At 40.4% G+C, this 22,711-nt stretch overlaps 2 protein-coding genes across 15 annotated transcripts; one reads left to right on the top strand and one right to left on the bottom strand.

Annotated features, from left to right (window-relative positions):
- Positions 1 to 89: 89 nt before the first annotated feature.
- Positions 90 to 4,131, top strand: pigb (phosphatidylinositol glycan anchor biosynthesis, class B). 4 transcript variants are annotated; one of them, XR_004206611.1, is made up of 12 exons: positions 90 to 305; positions 690 to 813; positions 916 to 1,033; positions 1,150 to 1,254; positions 1,367 to 1,497; positions 1,674 to 1,814; positions 1,924 to 1,975; positions 2,084 to 2,295; positions 2,431 to 2,495; positions 2,585 to 2,804; positions 2,949 to 3,094; positions 3,188 to 3,510. XR_004206611.1 is itself a non-coding variant. In XM_020479281.2 (12 exons), the coding sequence occupies exons 1-12, from the start codon at positions 194 to 196 to the stop codon at positions 3,299 to 3,301; spliced, it is 1,575 nt and encodes a 524-aa protein (XP_020334870.1). In that variant the 5' UTR covers positions 91 to 193; the 3' UTR covers positions 3,302 to 4,131. The 4 variants fall into 4 exon arrangements, 3 of the variants coding, with proteins under 3 accessions (XP_020334870.1, XP_020334877.1, XP_020334883.1); XM_020479281.2 differs by having other exon boundaries at positions 91 to 305; positions 2,914 to 3,094; positions 3,188 to 4,131; XM_020479288.2 differs by having other exon boundaries at positions 196 to 310; positions 2,914 to 3,094; positions 3,188 to 3,321.
- On the bottom strand, positions 3,595 to 15,787 carry LOC109888028 (cell cycle progression protein 1). Of its 11 annotated transcripts, none has more exons than XM_031811619.1 (12): positions 15,657 to 15,787; positions 14,152 to 14,244; positions 13,073 to 13,187; positions 12,728 to 12,813; positions 12,427 to 12,625; positions 12,082 to 12,177; positions 9,837 to 10,163; positions 9,658 to 9,696; positions 8,535 to 8,653; positions 6,302 to 6,427; positions 4,647 to 6,007; positions 3,595 to 4,562 (listed from the first exon to the last, which is right to left on the bottom strand). In XM_031811619.1, exons 2-12 carry the CDS (start codon positions 14,209 to 14,211, stop codon positions 4,379 to 4,381), a joined length of 2,712 nt encoding a protein of 903 aa, XP_031667479.1. In that variant the 5' UTR covers positions 14,212 to 14,244; positions 15,657 to 15,787; the 3' UTR covers positions 3,595 to 4,378. The 11 variants fall into 11 exon arrangements, with proteins under 11 accessions (XP_031667479.1, XP_031667496.1, XP_031667488.1 ...); XM_031811636.1 differs by having other exon boundaries at positions 9,685 to 9,696; XM_031811628.1 differs by having other exon boundaries at positions 14,152 to 14,222; positions 15,657 to 15,784.
- Between the last annotated feature and the right edge of the window lie 6,924 nt (positions 15,788 to 22,711).

Genomic DNA, 22,711 nt, shown 5'->3' with positions numbered 1-22,711 from the left:
CTATAAGTGGTACAGATAACTTTACATCACCGATATGTAACACAATAATGATATCTTGACAATCGCATTTACTTTCCTAGGAAACGTCTGACGTCATCTACCTACGAGCACAAACACGGAACTAACGTGGATTTTGGTGCTGCTCGAATTAGCTACATTATATGTAGTTAGTTAGTTATAGTTTATCTAAGTAATGGAAAAGATTCGTGCACGCTTAAATATCGGAAGCAAAGCAGAGCCTGTTAAACTGAGGAAACGAAAATCCCAACTATATAGTAAAGAAGAAACATGTCCCCTTGATAATGGTACGGTATGTGCCCTGTTTGGTATAGCAGCTATCATATTCTAGCAGCAGACTGAGCAAATGTCAAACTGCTGTTGATGATAAAAGTAAGAATGGAAGTAAAGTTTACATTACTTATTTTGAAAGAGAAAAGCTAGTTTAGCTAGCTACATCAACATAAATAATAATGTGTTCTTAACTGACTTGCCTAGTTAAATATATACAAATTAAATTGAAGTAGGCAACATGTGATCCAGGAGCATGCAATGGTACTTGCAGATTCAGAATGCTTGAGTCTTTCAAATGACTAGTTGATAATGGATGTAATTACCAATGCACATCTAACACAGGCAGCCTAACTGGTGGAGAGATATGACGGGTTTTTGTTTTTTATTCTTCTCCTCAGGTGTATTGGGGGTCACTGTCTTCACTGTGGCATTTCGTCTCATCAACTGCTTCCTAGTCCAGACCAGCTTTGTCCCAGATGAATACTGGCAGTCCCTCGAAATCGCTCATCTTATGGTTTTTGAATATCCTTTCAACAAAAAAATCATAAAACTTTAAGCAGTACCCTTCTAATAACCTTTTTGTGGACAAGTCTGTGTATTCTGCTAAATCCTTAATAACTTCACCTATGGCTATTTGACGTGGGAGTGGACAGCAGGTATAAGAGGGTTCTCCTACCCTCTCTTCTTTGCAGCTATATATAAGATTTTGCACTTCTTCACCTATGACGCAGTTCAACTCTTGGTAAGTCATATTGAGTACATCTTCATCTTTTGTAGCAATTTATAGTGCTGATGTGAAATGCATTGCATGTGACCCCATTGTCAAAATCTGTACAGTATATATTGTGGATTTTGCAGGTATGGCTACCTCGAGTTGTGCAGGCACTGCTTTCTGCACTGGCTGATATTAAACTCTACTGTCTTATCCAATCACTGGAGCATTCTGACGTTGCCAAATGGACGGTAAAAACAACATGGACTACTTTGTTTCTCATAACCTTTTCACTTATTCCAATCCTGGGTAATGTGGGCTGAAACCATGTGACAAAGCCTCTTTCTCTTTTTTTGTTACTAGTACCTCTGCCAGCTCTGTTCTTGGTTCACATGGTACTGCTGCACCAGGACCCTGACCAACACCATGGAGACCACACTCACAACTCTGGCTCTCTATTACTATCCTCTGCCTGGCTCTAAAACACACAGCAGGTTGGACCTACACCTCTACACAACTCAAACATAAAACCATTTCACTTCCTGTGCATCTATAAGTATTTCACACTACACGGCAAGTTACAAAATACCTTTACAAAAATGATACCTTTTAATGACGCTCCATTAATAACATTCTGTTTAAAACAGATTTTGCTTGTTTTCTTTCGCAGTACAAAATATTTGATCCTGGTTGCCTTGGCAGTCATTGTTCGTCCAACAGCCTTGATTGTGTGGCTTCCTCTGTTGGTTTACCACTTCTGGCAGGAAGATAACAAGCTGAAACTCATAACTCACCTTTGCCTTCCCATTGGGTGAGTGCTTTGATTTGAGAAAGACCATTGTGCCTCAGCTGCAGAGTGAGGTTTTCATGCCATACATAATGTATTCTTCAATTATTGAATGAGCCTCTCCTTCATATAGGGCTTTAACTCTTGGGATTTCGACACTGATTGACTGCATTTTCTATGGAAAGGTAGGAAAAGCATTGTTTAAAAAATTATAAAGTAAAGGTAATTATAAATCACAAGCTGTAATGTCTGTGTTAATTAACACAAGTTCCTTAAACCATTTCCTCTTGCAGTGGACCCTGGTGCAGTACAACTTCCTTAAGTTTAATGTTTTTCACAACGTGGCTGAGTTCTATGGCTCTCATCCATGGCACTGGTACTTTACTCAGGGTTTTGTGGTCGTCATTGGCCCTCATCTTCCTTTCTTCCTGTATGGATGCACACTGGCTTCAAAAAGATACAGAATCATGTTAATAACAATAGTCTGGACAGTAATGGTTTACAGGTATGGCCTTTTTCTTTTGTCTTTCTGTGTTGTGTAAAATGCACTTACTGTAATTTATGGGCCAATAAGATCTTTGTTAGACCATTCAAATCATAGGGAATTTCAGAATTTGCACGTTTTTTCTTCTCAATGCAGTTGTCTTGCGCACAAGGAGTTCAGATTCATCTACCCTGTTTTGCCTTTCTGCATGGTATTTTGTGGTGAGTGCTAACATTTCCTGAAAGATTCCAATGACTGCAAGTAACAAGCAATGTAGTCATACCCTATACGGGGTCTTCGTTTATTGCAGGGATAGCTTTGGTGAATCTGAGAACCTGGAGACGGCCTGCCGCATGTGCCTTATTGGTCTCCAACCTAGTCCCAGCCCTGTACACAGGTCTGGTTCACCAGCGAGGCACACTGGATGTTATGGGTCACCTCCAGACCCTGTGTGACGACAGAGATCCTTCAACACCTCCACTGCCTGAAGTCCTCTTTCTAATGCCCTGTCACTCTACACCTTTCTACAGGTAGGTTTTTTTGGCTTATTTCCTAAGGGTCCTTTTGCATGAGTAAGAACTGTGACAAGCTTATAGCTGAGGCAGTGCAGTAAATAATCAATATACATTATTTTTGTAGTCACATCCACTGTCCAATGAAGATGCGTTTCCTAGAATGTCCACCAGATCTCACAGGAGACAAGCGCTATGTTGATGAAGCTGAGAGATTCTTCGCTGATCCTCATCATTGGTTGAGGACCTCATTTCCTTATGAGTCAATGCTGCCAACCCACCTCGTGTTCTTTGATGTTTTGGAGATGGTTAGATACTCTGCATTTTGTAATTCAAGACTAATAATGATTAATGGCTCCTTCACTGTTACAATAATTTGTATTATCTTTTTCTGTTCTCAGGAGCTCTCTGCATTCTTGGACAGGAATAGATTTATGAGAAGTAGAGAAATATTCCACACTCACGTTCCTGAAGGCCGAGTTGGAAAAAGCGTCCTAGTTTATCAAAGGCACTGAAGAGAATGAGAATACATTTTTAAGAAGCAAATATTTTCCCCATACTCATGTATCTCAAGGACAAGTTTGAAGAAGGATCCGAGTTTGAAGAAGGATCCTAGTTTACAAAATGCACTGAACAGAACCATCTTGACCATTGGTACGAGCCATTGGGAAGTTAATCAAAATGGATCTGTATTGTAAAGGAATAAATTATAATTAAAACTGAACAGATTGATCTTTTAAACACTGAAAATAATGCAACACTTAGCCAGACAGTTTACTATATTAGGGGGGAAAAGAAGCAGTCAATATTCACTTTTATTTTATTGGGAAGCTGCAATTCATTTTTAATAGCACATCTGTAAATGAAAGGAAATAACCAGCCTTAGTAAAACAAGCCATAGTTGGAATGTTACTGAACACAGTTGTACTTTATTTCACCATTTTAAACAAATATGTAATGTAGCAGCAAAGTATAGAAATCAACTGTGGAATCGGCTTCTTGCATTATTCAATACTATGTGAAAAAAAGTATCTCAGTGGTTTTGCTACTTAGTTTTACTGCTCTTCAATGCCACTGACAAAAATACTATTTATTTCCATTGTTGGATCCATCCAATGAATCATTCATTCACAATAGGCCTAAATGTAGACAATTAAAATGGTAAAACTTTAAAAAAGGCCCAAAGAGAGGAAATGTTGTGCAAATTACACTTAAAAAGAACATGTAACAAATGACCTGATGACAATGAATGTGTACTACAGAGTAAGCTACTGTCAGATTTACTTACTGTATTCCCATGTTTAATTGCTCTAGTTGGTCATATTAAGACAATTCATGGCTAAATCATTGCAGCAATAGTTTTCTTTGTGCGCATGAGATTAGATGCAGTCAGATACACCACCATTGCTACTAACCTAAGGATTGCTTACACAACACAGGAAGCAAGGGGACATTCGGCAGCATTAAAAGAACATTGTGCAAAATCACAAAAACAGAAGAATAAGAAGGATTTCCATCAAACACATCCTAAATAGACTTTGCAACTACAATATCAGCCATCATAAAAACGGATTCCTTAGGTAAGATTATTCTCAATATTTGGGATCAAAGGGCATAGGACCCAACTCTATTTTTACATCAGCCATGTGTCTGTCTGTGTTCCGTCCTGCTCTGCTCCACTTCCTCTCTCTTTGTGGCCGGGGCCGGGCACTCTGATGCTGCTGCTTTGCTAGCCTTTCTTCTTTAGTATCCGTATCTGGCCCCTCAAAGGGTCTACTGTGAGTTGGCGAACAGAAATGTCAAAATATGGTAATACACAACATCCTATTGAAAAAACAGTTATGAAAAATATAAACTTACCTTGACCCGTAACGTTTTGAGTAGGTATCTCCAAAGAAGTGCCTGTAGACATACTCGTCAAGATCTTCAAAGACGTCATCCTTGTGGCCATGGTACTCATCCATGTCTTCCAGGTAGTCTTCCACACCACTAACAAAGTCCGTGAACAGCATCTGATCGTGGATGAAGACACCGTTGTGAAAGAAGTTTTTAATAAAGCTCTCCAGCTCAGTCCAGTGGTGGAAGTGGTCAACCTCCTGCTGGAGGTAGCTGTGAAGTAGCTGGTTGAACTCATCTGCTCTTATGGGGTCCATGGCTTTGTTGAAGAGGCTCAAGGATTCTTGGTAGGCACAGTCGAAAACCCCAGAGCAACCTTTGAGCACTCCTCTTTGCTGTTGCTCAGCGTCTGGGTCCTCCTCAACTTTACTCCCTGACTTCCGGGTGTTACAGTGTGCCTGGAAAGAGTCGTCAGTGGATTTACGAGGGTGACGATGCAGGGGCTTGTGGGTTCTGGGCTGCCATGGTTCCTCCTCTGAGTGCTTGTTTCCATGGTCTCTATGATGATCCTGCTGCTCAGTCTTGGCATCCTTCCTCTCGTGAAACCTCCGATTGTGAGGCCGGTAAGTCTTGTCCATCATGCGCGAAGCAGAGTCCTTGAAGTGGCGGAAGGTGGATTTCACAGAATCTGAGAACTTCCTCAGATTCTCCTTCACAGCCTCTTTGGCTTTCGTTATCTGCTCTTTGTGATGGTGCACAAACTCCTTGGTGGAGTTCTTCACCGCATCAAAAGTATCTTTGACATTCCCTATCACGCCGTCCTTGGACTTCTTGACTTTGGCCTTCTTGTCTCCCTTGGCCCTCTCCTCTTTGGTTTCCACATAGAGCCTCTCCCAAAGGTCGGAGCGCTGCTGCTCAAAGCTCAGCTTCTTCTGCAACTCCATGAGCCGTGACTGCAGCTCCTTTGTCTCCAGGTCGGCCTCTCCTCCGGCCCTGGTGTTGCGGCTGCTCAGCTGCTCCCTTAGCTGGTCAGTCACGCTTCGCTCATTATCCAGCTCCCTCCTCAGCATTTGGGCCTCAGCCATCAGGGCCTCCCTCTGGCTCAGGAAGCTGCGGAGGCGCTGCGTCTCCTCCTCCAGGTGGTCCTTCAGCCTCTGGTTCTCAGACAGTATGGAGTCGGCCCCGGCCCCAGTCTCCTCCAGGTCTCGGATCTGGGAGCGCAGGTTCCTCAGCTCCTCCTGAAGGGTGGACAGGGACTCCTCCTCACGCTCCAGGGAACTCTTCAGCAGCTGGTTCTCCACCATCAGGTGATTCTGCCGAGACTCAATCTTAACCCTCTCTTCACCAGTCTGCTTCAGTTTCACGACCAAGTCTTCTTTCTGGGCCTTGTTTCAAAACAAAAATACATAATTTGTTATGCATCCACAAAGGAGTATTAGCAAAATGCTTAACATATGAACAACAAGGGGAACAGTTAGGCTTAAATTAATAATGAAGATGGTTAAAAGTGAAACATGACATAACATTTCTTCAGTCTCACGAATAAACGACAAATCAATTAATGGTGAATTTTGTTGCAGTATTTGAATCTTTATTTAGATATTAGTCCACCTTCAATTTATATGGAAAGACCCACCACTAGTGTTCAATTTGAACCTTAACCTGTTCTTGCATGTTACCTGTAGCTGGGCCTGTTTGGATCTGAGATCCTGGTTCTCTTTAGTAAGCTTGTCGATAATCCCTGTGAGAGACAGCATCATGTCACTCTTGTCCTTTAGGTCTTCTCTCAGACTCTTAACCACGTCCTAAACGTGTGGAAACAGCATCACCAAAGTGAGCAAATGCATTGCTATAAAATGAGAATACACTCTTAAGCCTCATCTCACGCTACAGTTAAGTGGAGTGTTAAATATTTCTCAAGGGGGCAAAAAGCCATCAAAAATAAATCGTAGAGAATCCTTGAATATAAAAAATATTGAAGATGAATAGTTTAAAATGTGAAATCACAGAAATATAGCTGCGAACAGCAATATGAACAGGACAAAGGAGAAAATATCAGTTGTATAACAAAGCAAGCACTTTATCATGTAGGATCAATCTTCCTTTATGTGCAATCAGTTAAAGCATTGAAGATGATTATAAAAGTAGTTTTTGCATATGTGCATCTATAGGTACAGTGTGGTCATATTTTAATGCAGAGAAAAAAACAATTAAAAGCCCTTTGTAATGAGTCTAAACACACAATCCGGAGTGTACGGTTCATGAGGAGAATATGCCTGCAGATGATTTTGAGCATTAGCATGACATGACTTGTTAACAGTTTCCTTGTTTTTGAGATATCAAAACCAAATTCAATGTGGTTCATCTTAGGGATGTCCATGATAGCGATGACAAATTTCAAGTTGCTAGGCCAATATATGGAGTATATTTACACTGGTTTAAATGGACACGTAAAATCTGATTTTGACCAATCCCCTCATCTTTCTCAAACTAATTTAAGACATGTACCATGGGCTTACTTTCCAAATTTGGTGTCATTTGGTCCTATGCTTCATGAGAAGAAGATTTTTGAAGTATTTTAAACCTATTATAGCATATACGCATCTACTGGTATAGTGTGGCCATCTTTAAATTCATCAATGTTATTTACCCTTTAGGGACTATTTTGAGTCCAAAGACCACATTTGGAGTGAATCTGACTTTTAGTCCATGAGATTTTTTATTATTATTTTAAGCAATTAGCTTTACATAGTCAGAAGTTAATTGTTAAGTTCTTATTTTTAAAGATATCAATGCCAAGCTGTCTTTGATGACCCTAAAAGTTAAGTTGATGGGCGATTGTGAAGTGGATTTACAAAGGATTTAAATGGACACGTAAAATCTGATTCAGCCATCTTGTAACCAATCCCTTAGCTTTTCTCAAACAAAGTTAAGAAATGTACCATGATGAATTTGGTCCAAAAATATATCCTGACAGACTTTATGGGTCCTTGAGGCAAATTTGTTCAGCATAAAAAAAGACACCCACATACAACGTTTCAAGTATCTAGGTTAAACATGGCAGCGGATATGAGGGTTTAAGTGAGATTGCTTATAACACTGCCACCTTTAGGCCAATCGGTGCAATTATTTTCGTCTTAGTTAATCATGTCCTCTAGATTCTGTGTGCCAAATTACAAAAAATGCTACCAATCAATCAATGCTTAAATTATTTGACTAGGTCAAGAAAAAAAATGATGCGTAACAATTGATTTAACAACGTTGCTGTGAACCCCGAAATATAAACCACAAAAACAAGGATAGGACCTCATTGCCCAAAAACATTTTGCTACTGTGTGTCATATGAAAAACTATTTGAGATCAGTGGAAAATGTAACAAAGATAGATAGTGTTTGTTTGACCACTTCCTTTGAGACATACTTCGTAATAATAATATATATTTTTAAATCCTTCCATGTGGTTGGTGGTAAAGATACATTATTTTGCTCTCTGGAAGGAGCTTTAGTTGAGGCATAATTATACTTACCATAAAAGTTAGATTTTCTTGAAAAATAATAGTGAAATGAGTGCTCACTGAGCATTGCTGTAAAAGTGGATAGATCAATTTAATATTGAAACACTTACAAGTTCTTCCTAAAATATGATACTGATAGTTCCAAATGTGACATTAGGACTACTGGCACTTTAATGCCTAAAATCTGCATGTGTTCAGTCAAAAAAGAGAGAATTCTATAGCTGAAACAAAGTTCACCAAAGATATAAATAAAAACAAAAAGAAACAGAAAAGTTAGGAAACAGTTTAAGACAAAAATAACATGTATTTTGTTTTATTATGCTAGTTTATTTGAGAAGGATAATAGAGGGAGGTGGCTTATGATATCTAACTGTATGTATCAAGAACTCTTTACAGACCTTGTTGATGACATTTGGTCCTTTATGACACTGAGGCTGCAGATCTCTCGAATTACCAAGGTCGTTCACTCCACAGATCTTCTCCACAATCTTCTGTCTCTCCTGAACCTGTACTGTGCCTGTGTTAAAATTAAATATTAGGCATTCCCTTCATTTTCCATAAGCATAGACATGATTCACCAGATGATGACACACATTCAAGAATAGTAACACAGAAGCAGAAAAAGTTGGGAAATGTCCATGCATAATCCCACTAGGTGCAATAAAAATGGGTCCCATTCTTGGACAAACAAAAATGTCAAGACTTAACCAAAACTATTTGGTGACATTGGTCAGCAGTGGCAAAATGAACTCAATAACAGCAATTTGTTATTGTGTGTATTGTTATTGACTTATGACCACACTCGCTGGCAAATTAGAAAACCCCTGACATTCCATGTGTGGGATGTAGGTGTTGAATTCCCTGACCCTTGGGGAATTGGGAACCCACTGTTACCTCACCTTACCAAAGATGACAGAACAAGAAAGTGATATACTACCACACAAAAACAAAAAAGAAATTGACTTAAATTCAACAAGTGACCCATCATGAGCATCTGGTTTGTAGTCAACTCACAAAATGTGGCACCCCTCTATGATTAAGTTGATCAGTCATATTCAGCATGTCACCTTTCAGCCAGCTCTGAGCCAATAACATTGGAAAATTGATTGCTTATTGACCACAACCCAGATACCGTATTACATTTTTATAATTTAGCACACTCTCATCCAGAGTGATTTACAGGAGCAATCAGGGTTAAGTGCCTTGCTCAAGGGCACATCGACCCTCTTAACTGCTAGGCTACCTGCCGCCCTGTGACTAAATTGTTTGTTTCTACACATAAACATTCTGATGAGGATGAATTCAAGAGGTCAACAGAAGCACTAATTCTCTTTTCACTATCTTAATAGGATGTGTATCCTATCAATATGATCATGTAGGCACTTGACATGCTTTGCATAATCCCACTAAACACACAGGTTTAGTTTGTGCTATTCAAAACTACGATGCAGTGATGACACATGACATTCACATGACATTATAATGACTTATGCTCCTAAGCAAGTTGAGTTTGACAATTACCCTCAAACCATCCACTCCATACTGTACCTTCAAATTTCCCTAGAACACAAAACCAACATGTTAAAACTGCTAAAACAGCCCTCCTTGTGAATTCCTTTTTACCAATGATTCCATACTCATAATTAGAAACATTGAAATTCTTCATCACATATTTCCCAATTCTTTCCCATGATGCTTACCGTAGAAGTGACCAAAGCCCATGCTGATGGCGATGATGAGGGCTAGTAGGATACATTTGTTAAGGGTGCTGCTGACATGGCCTTGAGGTGGGGGAGCAACGCGAGGTTCCTGCTGCACCTCCTCCTCCTGTACCTCCTTCTGCTCCTCCTCTAGAGTCTCCTCTCGGTCACTGGGGCCAGACTCCTGCACCTCCTCTCCATGCTCAGCCACAGAGCTAATGGTGCTCTTCCTCACCCTGCGCCTCCGCACTACTGGGGTGACCTGCTCTCCTCCCTCATCCTCACTGCTGCTAGAGTCTGCAACCACAGGCTGCTCCGCAGGGAAAACTGCAACATACACACACCAACACAAAGAATCATAATTACAAGGTAGACATGTAGGTTGACATGCTTGTAAACCATGCTTATGTTGCTAAAATAATTAACAGCACATTGCTGCTTGAAATATTGTTTTAATTGCCCTCATTGATCTAGTAGCAAAGTGCGGTCCATGGTAATATTTCACGTCTCCATTCAATTCTAATTAAAGAGCGAGCCCCTAAAAAGATACTTCTCATTTTGAAAACGGCCTATGTGGCATCGATATGAGTCAAACAGTTAATCTACTGTCAAAATTGACTACAAAGTGTAAATGGGATAATTTTGGTCATAAAGTCAGTCTCGTCCAAAATGAAGATTTGTGAGATAGAGGGAAAAAATGTATGGGTACCGTAACAGTTTTCCTTGGGTTGGGTTTATTTCAATCCTGCCCACAGTCGGCAGCACCCAAGTAATCATCAATTCAGCGCTCAGCTGCAGGCGACCCCATCGTAATGCCCATGGTCAGTTTGGTTTGACATTTGATATCCCTATGGAGCTATTTAGGGACCATCAATATATTACACAATGTACATGGGACAATATTAAAACATGTCAATAGCTCAGAATTGACTTACTTAACCTCAAACCAGCTATATATTGTGTAAATTCAAATATTGAAAGCATTGAATGAGACAACTAAAAGATGGGCCAATATTTTCATGTTGCACATTTACACAGTCATTTATTGACGGCCCATAACTAGCCCTAAAGACAGGCTATTCAATGTCAAACCAACTTTGCCACAGTGGCACACCAGCGGCTGAGGCTAATTGGCTAAATAAGTTGGCTAGCAGTAACTAGCCTAGGCAACATCAAGACAAGACCTGGTTAGCCTTTCAAGTTATCTAGAAGGGTGAGTGATTGTGTACTGTTTTGGCAGAGTGAATGTACAAACGCTTGTCACGTGCGAACACACACACACACATTAAACCACCCCCCCAAGAAAACTCTTATTTGGCTTCTGGCTGCTGCATTTCTCAATGATCAAGCCAAAAAACTAAGCCAAACCAGGAAGCTCAGGCCCCCTTTAAAGCCTATACATCATTTTTTGTAAAGCAGGGCTCTCCAACCCTGTTCCTGGAGAGCTACCGTCCTGTAGGTTCACTCCAACCCTAGTTTATCACACCTGATTCTAATAATAGGCTGGTTGAAAAGCCAAACCAGGTGAGTTACAACTGAGATTTCCGCAAAAACATACAGGATGGTAGTTCTCCAGAAACAGGGTTGGAGACCCCTGTTGTAAAGCTAGGCTTCATGACATTGGTGCACATTAAACTGGGAAAACAAAAATAATGCTTTAGTCTTCCACAGGAAATGCCAAACCTGTAAACCTGGCACACACTGCTGTGAAAAATGTGCTTATGTTTTGCTTGACAATAACCATTGATTGCAAAATCTGATTAAGACATCCCTCGGGTAATAGGAGCAACATGTAAACAACATGCCTCAGTATCAAGTTTAATCTAGGTTACATGATCACAGAGGTGACCACTAGCCTAAAATGAAATGAGAAATACAGGAGATCCAGACTAACAACTAATCAAATATTCTGATAATACATTTTATGTCAAAATAATTGTATATAGGCTAGGCTAATTATACACCAGGTATATCTGTCAAACCAATTAGATTTAGCCAAATCATCACTGGGGCAACTTCCAGTTGTTAAGGTTAAACAAACACACATCATGCCGAAATACCACGCAAGTGTTTTGTTTCACACATTTAGTGGCGGTTGCAACACCTTTCAAAAACAAGCAGAACTTGTTTACATCATCGGGCAGCATTTGCCCTGACAACAGCTTACCAGGTTTAGGCCTGCTACACTGTGTTGAGCAAGACAAGCAGCACACTATCATATTCACACCAGTCCAGTTTATACCACCTGAGAGAGAACGGCTGCCAGACATCTGCCCTTTCAGATGACAGCCCAAGTCCCACAGACTCTGTGGAAGCTTCCAGTGGCCCATCATCAGCCTGGCTTTAGGACAAGGGGAAGGGGAAAGGGATAGGAAGGAGTGCTTTGTTGGTTTCTTCTGTTTGTCGTCATGCCCTATCTGTTTTCTAATCCACTTCCTCTGCTTGATCATCACCAGACCATCAAACCTTGCATGGAAACATCTCTAACTTTGAACAGCGAAGATATATTTGTATCTATCTAAATTCTCCAATTGACCTCATACTGGAATTCATTGAAACATCCCCTAAAGGGTGTGTTGGTTTGCCCTACCAGTCTCTGCGCTGAAGGTGTACTGGCTGCTGGAGGAGGTGCCCAGGTAGAGCTCCTCACTGACTGCTCCCTCCTCCACTGTCTGCTCATCCCAAGGCCCAAGCTCAGTCTCCCTCGTGTCGCCCAGAGTCACAATGTCAGAGTGGTCGCTGGAGGAGCACAGAGTCACATGCTCGTCCCCGGCCACCTCACCTCCAGCCTGCAGAGGATATTCCACATGGTTGGCATAGGGACTGGAAACATAGCGACATGGGAATCATACAAATATACAGCCGAAGAATGTTTTGTTTTTATCCCTCACCTCAGAAGCAGACAATATCTCATCTAAGGTTTCTTCTTTTAGAGTGGCATCAAGAGATGACTCACCCCTCTCCTCAGTGCACTCAGCTAAAACACATTTAGAGTACATTTCAAATTTGAAGACAGGTTGCGTACACACCATCTACTGTGAGCAAATAACATCTCAATACCGCTATAAATGTGTTTCATTACAGATGGTTAAACCAAATTATGTAGTGTTTTTCTGATACATGTATATTACAATGTTGTAACAGTTTTAACCCAGTCATCAATAGTTTTTTTGTAACAGGCCTAGATATTTCAAAGTGCTTTAATTTGTCACAAGGCATATGGTAACTCCTCCTACCAGAGAGAGCGGTGGGTTGGTCCTGCAGCAGCTCTGGCTCCAGCACTGCGCTCTCTGGGAGATCAGACCCACATTCCAGGCCGTTGTCTGGCCCCTGGGACTCAATATCTGAACCCTTAGAAACAAGCCTATTATATTAGCCTACCACATTTCAGACAACCCTACATGAAGGCATACTATGATCTCCAGTTCACTACATTAACCATCAGACTTTCAAATTAATCTAGACAGTCGGCATAATGACAATGACTGGCATAAAGGCGCTCAAGAAGTAACTAGATGACATGAAACTTTGAATTAGTCCGTCACTGTAACGGTCATATCTCAGTTCACTGGTCACGATGGCAACACCCACCCGTAGCACATGCTCCAGCAGGTGTATCTCACTGATCATCCCTAAAGCCAACACCTCATTTGGCCGCCTTTTGTTCCAGTTCTCTGCTGCCTGTGACTGGAACGAATTGCAAAAATCGCTGAAGTTGGAGACTTTTATCTCCCTCACCAACTTCAAACATCTGCTATCTGAGCAGCTAACCGATCGCTGTAGCTGTACATAGTCTATCGGTAAATAGCCCACCCAATTTTACCTACTTCATCCCCATACTGTTTATATTTATTTACTTTTCTGCTTTTTGCACACCAATATCTCTACCTGTACATGACCATCTGATCATTTATCACTCCAGTGTTAATCTGCAAAATTGTAATTATTCACCTACCTCCTCATGCCTTTTGCACACAATGTATATACACTCTTTTTTTTCCTACTGTGTTATTGACTTGTTAATTGTTTACTCCATGTGTAACTCTGTGTTGTCTGTTCACACTGCTATGCTTTATCTTGGCCAGGTCGCAGTTGCAAATGAGAACTTGTTCTCAACTAGCCTACCTGGTTAAATAAAGGTGAAATAAAAAATTAAATAGGCCAGTCCCATTAGAGTGCACTGAGGAATTTCAAGGGCTCTGGTTTCTAGTACTGGACTATTGGTCCTACAAGGGTTAGCTGAGAGGGAGTCAGGTGCTCAGGCTGATGGGGAATCAAATAAGGACCCAGGTAGGGTCAGGAAGACTTGACTTACTTCATTACTTATGATAGTCCACCCACAGGAGGACTCTGTGTCACTTGAGCTCTCTGACATGGCTCCGCCAGCTGGTAAAAACAATGGAGCACACTGTAAAAAAATTCATTGGGAATTACTTTTTTTGCACAAGAGGAACATTTGAATACCCAAATGCAAAATGTATTATTCTGCATAAAACCACGGTTCACTGATATTACATTGCGATAGGAGAGTTCACAACAACAGTACACAGACATTGCAGCAGAATGCATGCCTTGTTGACAGGGGAATGTCTAGCTCTCAAAAAACATTATTCTCCATATGGAGCTTTTTCAGCCATTACATTCGACCACATTTGGCTCCATGTAAACTACAATTCATTGACATCCATACAAAAACTCCTTGCTCAATGTGAAAATACACCACCTAAAGGAGGGAGACAGATTTTCTGCCGAGTTGGGCAGAATGTTTACACACGGGTGTTCTGAACACACTAGATACCTAACAAGCACTCTAACGTGGAGATATGGCTGTGTGGGAACACTAACCCTATAAAAGGTGTGTAGTAATTTACCTTCTGTTTTTATAGCAAAAAAATATGTTTAACTGATATGAAAGACACGTTACTTATATTTCCAAAACAGTACCGCAAGCGAAGCGTGTTAATGTTTAGAGTAAGCGTCCGGGCACTTAACACAACTCCCCCGGTCAGAAGATACTATCATCAATAGGCGCTAAAGTAGTTTGCGTCTATGAAGGGTAGGGGATGTCATGCGGACCCCATTTGACCGTGAATGATTGCACCAATGCCCCACTTTTGGGGAGATCGAAAACTGTTCGTATGTTTCTCTGTATAGGCATAATCTTTCTGCAGCAGAACATGATAAAAAGTTGATAACAGTAATGGTTGTCTAGAATGTGGGTCGTGGGGGGAAATGTCAATCCCACCACAACAACAAAAACATTTTGGAATACTGTTACTTTACCAGCTAACTAGTTTACTAGTGAACGAAAACGAAGCCTAGTGAGTATTGTTGATATTATTTAAACAAACCGAGTTTGGTGTGAATGGTTCAATGCATGGGGGCCTTCGTAACACTGTGCAAGATTGCAACGCTGTGCCGTCGGCCCCTGTGATGTCGCCAGCTAGTTAGCCAACTACGTTACAATTAGCACGAGTCCAATCCGCAATCGATTATTCAATACATTGATGCCTGGATATATAGCTAACTAACGTTACATATGTAGCGTTATTATATGCACATAACTAACAATTATCATAAGAAATTACACAATCTGGGGAAAATGCGAACGGAGGGGTGTTTTATGCAAACAGCTGCTGGATAGACTGAAATTTAAACAGTTTATTGCTAGCTACCTAACAGTAATAGCTAGCCACTCGCACAGTTAGATAAACTAAGGTGTACTAACGTTAGTGGCTAACTTATCCTACTCTGTAACGTCAAGAAGTATGACTTACAAACCACTCTAACCGACAAAACATCAGACAGTAATATCATTACCCAGTAAGTTTCCAACGTAGAAAGTAAGAATTTCTGCAAACGATTCTTGAGTCACAATTGCGCTCTCACAGCTTCATCGATTTCAATTCAACAACAACACAATCAGCGTCTCGTCAGCAACACTAAAAATAGTACTTCCGGATCACGGAACTTTGAAGATGTTCTAAATAAAAGTCTTACCCGTAATTGTAGAAAAGTGTCAATAACCTGTATTTATTCATGATATATGAACAATAACTGTTTAAACATTAACAATGAAGGGGCAGGCAGCAGGGTAAGGTCATGGGGGAGAAGGGGGTAGGTAGCAGGGTAAGGTTCAGGGGGAGAAGAGGGCAGGCAACAGGGTAAGGTTCAGGGAGAAGGGGGCAGGCAACAGGGTAAGGTCAAGGGGGAGAAGGGGGCAGGCAGCAAGGTAAGGTTCAGGGGGAGAAGGGGGCAGGCAACAGGGTAAGGTCACGGGGGAGAAGGGGGCAGGCAGCAGGGTAAGGTCAGTGAGTGGTCAGGGGGAGAAGGGGGCAGGCAGCAGGGTAAGGTCAGGGGAGAAGGGGGCAGGCAGCAGGGTAAGGTCACTGGGGAGAAGGGGGCAGGCAGCAGGGTAAGATCAAGGGTGAGAAGGGGACAGGCAGCAGGGTAAGATCAAGGGTGAGAAGGGGACAGGCAGCAGGGTAAATTCAGGGCATGCTCAGACACTGAAAGAGAGGACACAAAGACCTCTGGATTATTATGCTATTTTAATTGCAATTAATTATGTTATGCAGCACAGTGAAAAGATTGATAATGCATTTTTTTATGGAAGTTCTGCAATTCTGCAATGGCCAACTACTACAAAAAAATACAGAAAAGATTTGTGTCGGGCGGCTTAAATGGAAAGATGAGAAGTTTGATATAGGCCTATGTGCTTGTGTTATGCAGCTAAGGGAAGGCATAGGTAAGGATAGTAAAGTGGTGGAGTCTGTGCCGGACACTGGTGTTAATCAGGTGCTTGAATTAATTGAGTCACGGGAAGGAGTAGTAAAGGGTGGACCTAGTGCTATAGTAGGAGTTGACTGTACTGATAGTGACGCTGTTGTCTGTAGTGAGAAAGTTAACTATGGAGTTGACCGTACTGATAAAAGCATAGATCAGAATAATTTGACACAACATATTATAAATACTGTTGAACACCCACATTTGACACATAAATTGTATGGGGGTGGTCGTGATGTTGGGGAGTACCAGAAAGTTAAGACTTACCAAAGAAAGGGGGAAAAAATACAATATGTGTTTAGATTATTATGCTAGTTCAATGGCAGTACATGCTGTCATGCAGCATAATGACACATTTGAGTTCCAATTTTGGGAGGAAGTTGCCAAAACTTTGCAATGGCCATCTGGAACAACCATTGTCATTAATCGTAGTATCAAAATTCTTAGGAATATGTGGAACAAGAATAGAAATAAAATTCAGTCTTGTTAATGAGATTGAGTAAGAGGTTGAGTCGACAAAACCCTTTGAGGCTGTGACACATATGTAATGACATAGGAGATAAGCATGACAGCACAAACTTAAGTCAGTGCAACAGTCAAAGACAGTACACAAATTTATAAAAAAAAACAGCAAACACAAGAATGAGAAGGAGAAATGCAGTGAAACGTAAACATGGTGAGGAATGTGTCACACATTAAAAGAAACCCAAAACACTATTTTGTTTCTGTAAATGACCAAATAACAGTAAATGAGCAATGCTAGCATGTGATATCTGTGCAAATTGGTATCAATTTGATTGTGTTAGCCTATCTCCAGATAGTCAAAAGGATGTAGAATTTGCTTATTTTCTATGCAACTCAGAATCATGTCGAGTTTATTTATGTACAGCCATTGCAAAAATGGATTTAGTCTAAAAGTGGACTGTGACACATTTATACATTCTATTGCTAGTGACAACAAGGTGAAATTAAACTAAATGGTAGTAACAGAGAATGTAAAATTAGGCTCAGGTTCAAAACCTATTGCCTGTGGAGAGTTTAAATGATATAATGTCAACTGCTCAGAGAAGACCCTCAGACTGCCAACTTAATATGCTAAATGTACACATTTTTGAGGATAAAGGATCTGCTTCTGAGTTTCATCCCGATGTAGCAAATAATTCATATGATGAAGTGTTAGTGGTGCTGCTCAATCAAATCTCAGACACCCAAGATATTGGGAATTAATACTACCACTTAAAGATAGAAAGTTGTGGTACAAATGGTCATACAGATGAGGAAATCATAAGCTCTATGACAACTGATACAGATGAGCAGCATGTACCTGGAGAGGTAGGTTGATGTCTAAATACGCAGGGATACACTGAAACTGATCATTTAAAAAATAATTTTGTCAAATTAGCCCAACTTTGGATGGTTCAGGCATACCACTCCAAATAATGGTGTGTTTACATTGACTCCTGAAGAGTGGAAGAGGGTCCATTTGGAGAGAAATGGTAGGTACAGTATTTGGTTAGTAAAGAACCTACTGAGTCTTTTGCACCTCATTTTAGCTGAGACAGTAAACGTTTTCCTCTACAGTGATACAGTTAAATATGTATTCCATATACAGTGAACTGCATTGCTGGCTATGTTCTGTTGCATTGGTAAAGAGTCACAAACTCTAAATTACCTAATAATTCGTATTTATTAGCAAACGATAATAAGACAACTGCTGGGTACATCACATAGCGTTATGGTTTCACAGAACTAGGATAAGACGAGACTTTACGCCACTAGAGGGTGCTACTAGGACAAGACACATGAAGCTATAAGTCACAAGGCCTTATAATCATCCAGGAATACAACTCAAACAAACTGGAAATAAATTGAAACCGTGATAGGATCTGTAAGAAGCAAGACAAACTTGTAAGCATAGCACCAGTCCTATACATAATATATAATGACATATTAAAAACATAACATTATTTATCTTATATAGAGTAGTAATTATCTTTAGTTCAGATGTTCTGATGTAGTTATAATACAACAATTTACATTATGCACTATGGCTATGCAAAGCTGCAAAAAAATCATACAGATAGTTTTACCCCAGACTTTTGCTTTGGAGAAAAAATGTCGAACCGGAAGTCTTAATGTTGCCGCCGAGACGCTAATGCTGCTGTCATGACGCTAACAACAACACAGATCTTTGCGAGGCTGAACAACGTGTATAACATGACGAGGGGGAATTGTAGATTTAATTTTGAGTTTGCATGAAGTGAGCACATGTCGTTTGCCAAAGTTGGAAACTACACCTCCCAATATGAAATGGTTTCTGGATCACGTGATTGACCAGCTGAGAAATATATGCGAAGATTTAAACAAACATACTAAACTCATGATGTTAGTCTACTGCAATGAATATATGTCAATGGGTTAGCTTTATTCAATACGCCCAACTTTATGTAAGGTTTGTATAATAATACACACAAGGCTTAGAATGAAGAGAAATTAACCAAGGAGGTTGATCCTTCCGATCTAGTACATCTACTTCAACTGGCGCGTCAAAACCGTTGCAAAGGAGGGTAGCTACGGTAACCAAACATCCTGAATCCATGACAGGTATGTCCTCACCAACCAACTATCAAGGTAAGTCTTACTTTAGGAGTTTACAAAGTTTGTCTGAACCTTGTAGTGTTTTGTAAAACAGGGTTTTCCAAATGTATTTAACATTTATTTATTCATTCAGGACGATTTGTCTGATTTTGTGTCAGCTTGCAGAGTTTCATTTTGAGGATCAATCTTCAAAGCAGCCTGGTAATCTTGAAGACCTATGACAATATTTCCAAGGAATAAAAAAAGTTTAGGTGACAGCACAGGCCATGTTAGGGATAGTCTGCTAAACCAGCTGTCCCTACTTCCTAGCCTAGGATATCCACAGCTGCATTATTTCAGTCACAAGGCGACAGTAGGCAGGGCAGAAGAAACGAAATATAATCTAAAAATAAATTGTTTAACCAGGCAAGTCAGTTAAGAACATATTCTTATTTACAATGATGACCTACACCAGCCAAACCCAGATGATGCGGGGCCAATTGTGCGCCACCCTATGGGACTCCCAATCACAGGTGGTTGTGATACAGCCTGGATTCCAACCAGGGTGTCTGTTGTGACAGTGTTTACATATGTGAAATTGGCGCATTTCTACGTTTCTAAGTGAAAATGTTCTACCCGACGACATAATCAAAAGTTAAAACATTTTAAAAACAGTGATTTTCAAACACTGCGTTTCAGTGATGTGGGGAGCAAGAATATACATTCCCTCTGGCCAGAAACTCGTTGCAGGTTTTGAAAACCAGTTTTTCTGACTTTTAATCCTACCCTGTGATGTCACAGATAAGCATTTTTTAGGACCGTTCTTATTATCTTTTTAAAACTTGCTGTTTTAGCATATAGTATTGTAATGAAACAGGCCTCGAACCCTCGACCTTCTAGCCCGAGTTCCGGCGCAAAAGCATGCTCGTGCGGCAGGGTTGATTTCCGCGCTTATAAACCCAGGGTCGTTACACTACTTTCCCTCCTTCAAAGAGCGCGTCCTCGCGCTAGTTTGCGACTCTACGTCTTACAGGAACTCTCACCGGCCAAGCACATGCACTGTCGTGGATGCGAGGTCCGATCACTTCAGACACCAGTGTAATGAAACAGCAGGGAACAGGTCTCGAACCCTCGACCTTCGAGCCCGAGGTCCGGCGCGCTATCTACTGTTCCGCAGAAGCGTGCAGCAGGGTCAATTTCCACGCGTATAAACCCAGGGTCGTTACAGTATGTAGACACTGGTATGGTGCTGATAATGGATATGAGGTTGAAAAGTGGCAGAATTGCCCTTTAATAAACCACAGTTCCAAAGATTCACTGATGAGAAAACCTGGTTAATACTTGAAAGTGGAAAGGGAAAAGATAAGTTTACACCTCTTCCTCCTCTGGTACTCTTGATTCTCGTAGGGCCATGGGAAACACTAGTGGTGTGTACTTGATTTGAATGTTGCCTGTGGATCTTGGAGCTGGCAAATCCACCTGTTTTTTTTTTGCTGATTGATTGAACACTGTTTTTCTGATCTATGTAAGAAACAAGCAAATGATATTCATTATGGAATACTCAACCAATCAACAAACTTATGATTGCAGAATGTACAAGTTGATTGTACCAGAGTTTTATTTACCATGCTTGACTTTGCATCGGTTTGATGTTCTGGGTACATGTAATCTTTTCCGGTCAAATGTAATACATACAATTAAGTTGTAAAATACTGTGTGACTACTTTGCATAATGTATTGCAGCTACTTTATACCCATGTCCATGGCGTTGTTGAATAGTTGTTTCATTTTGGCTTTAAGGTCATTCTAGAGCAGGGGTGTCAAACTCAAATACCCAGTGGGCCAAAATGTAAAACCTGAACAAAGTCACGGGCCAACATTGAACAAATTAACCTTTTAATATGGACCCAAACAAGTTTTCCTTTAACATTGAATATGGAACAAGCATCGTTTATTACCATACAATATATAATTTAATAGTGGAGACATGCAAAATCGAATTTCAAATGAAAAAACACATCAATGGCATTCATTTATTAAATAAATAAAATTGAAATAAAAATTGTATGCCTCTTTTCTATTTGCAGCCTTCTGATTTAAATACCAAAATAAACTTTTTCCACTGGCTAATAATTTTACAAATAAAATGATAATAAATCAATCAACCATTCAAGCCCATGCCTTGTAGCAAGAATAAGGGCCCACGGGCCAGAGTTTGACACCCATGTTCTAGAGCATGCATTAGAATTCAATGGCTTTAGTTCATTCTTACATGTTCTATGTTGGAGCTGCTTTTGAAAGTAAAAGTCGAATTGAAAACATTATTGGCATTGCTGAATTCGATTTCAATAATTGCATGCTAGGACTGATGGTTTGGTTAGCTAAACTAGTAAGTCTGTTTGTTTGGTTACTGTAAGCGGTTGCATCTTTCGAATCCGGTATCAGGAAGTATAAAAGTCAGAATCTGTCTTTAATTAAATTCAATAAATAAATGGCAAATGCAATTTTCGTATATACAGGTTCACTTCACTGTATCACCACACAGGGCAAGCATAGAACTGACTTGTTCCTGACAAAATTATTATAATGTACTCTGACAGAGATAGTTCCTGCTTCCGAGCTGGCCTGTCAGAGTAGAGACTGGGCGTGGTTTAAACTCACCCAGCCTATCGTTGATTGTTGGCGCCCGAGCTGGTCCCAGCCCCCTTTGCGCTTCAGCGGTCAGTCATCGTAGTTGTGTAGAATATACAGTTATCAGGCACCTGGCTCCTGTTATCTAACAAAAGACTGTTTGTTCTCGCAACACTACATTCTGAATGTGCCCCCACAACTCATGCACAGTTCCTGTCTTCATGTTATTCTGTATTTTTCCATCATGAGAAAGGGCCATGGCCCTGAAACTGTTAACAATGTCTCAAGTCAGCTATGTTGCATAACACATACATCCACACAAGCCAACAGCAGATAATATTCAATCACATATATGGTAACGGGCTATAGTGCATAACACAGAATCCTCACATTACCAAGGCAACTACTGTAGCTAGCCTATCTAGTAAACTTGCTAGCTACTTCAGTGGATGTTGTACACATTTCCAGCAAAAGTATAGCCATTATATAAAAGCGATATCAACTCGGGGCTCTCAATGCGTTCTCTGGAAAATATTGCAACTCCATGGAAGGTTTATTCCACTCCGCTAAAGCGTCTTCTATGTCATTTATTCTTTTCAAATACATAGCCCCTCGTCGATTATCGCTTACATAGCTAATTAGACTAATATCTATATTTCTGTTAGCTAATGACTTACTGTTAGTAATCACAAGGTTCTCCCACAGTCTCCTTTTTCTGCAATGTGAAAACTGCAACTCCATTTCCAATTTTTGCTGTGCTTTTGTCATCATCTATCGGCTCAAACAGGAAGGCTTCAAATAAAAACGGGTGAAATGTACCTAAATTAAGGAGGCAAACCAAATAAAAATGGGGGGAAATGTACCTAAAATTAAGGAGACAA

This window comes from Oncorhynchus kisutch, linkage group LG3, assembly GCF_002021735.2.
Source record: "Oncorhynchus kisutch isolate 150728-3 linkage group LG3, Okis_V2, whole genome shotgun sequence".
Taxonomy (NCBI): Eukaryota; Metazoa; Chordata; class Actinopteri; order Salmoniformes; family Salmonidae; genus Oncorhynchus; species Oncorhynchus kisutch.
This window is presented reverse-complemented; position numbering and strand designations above follow the sequence as displayed.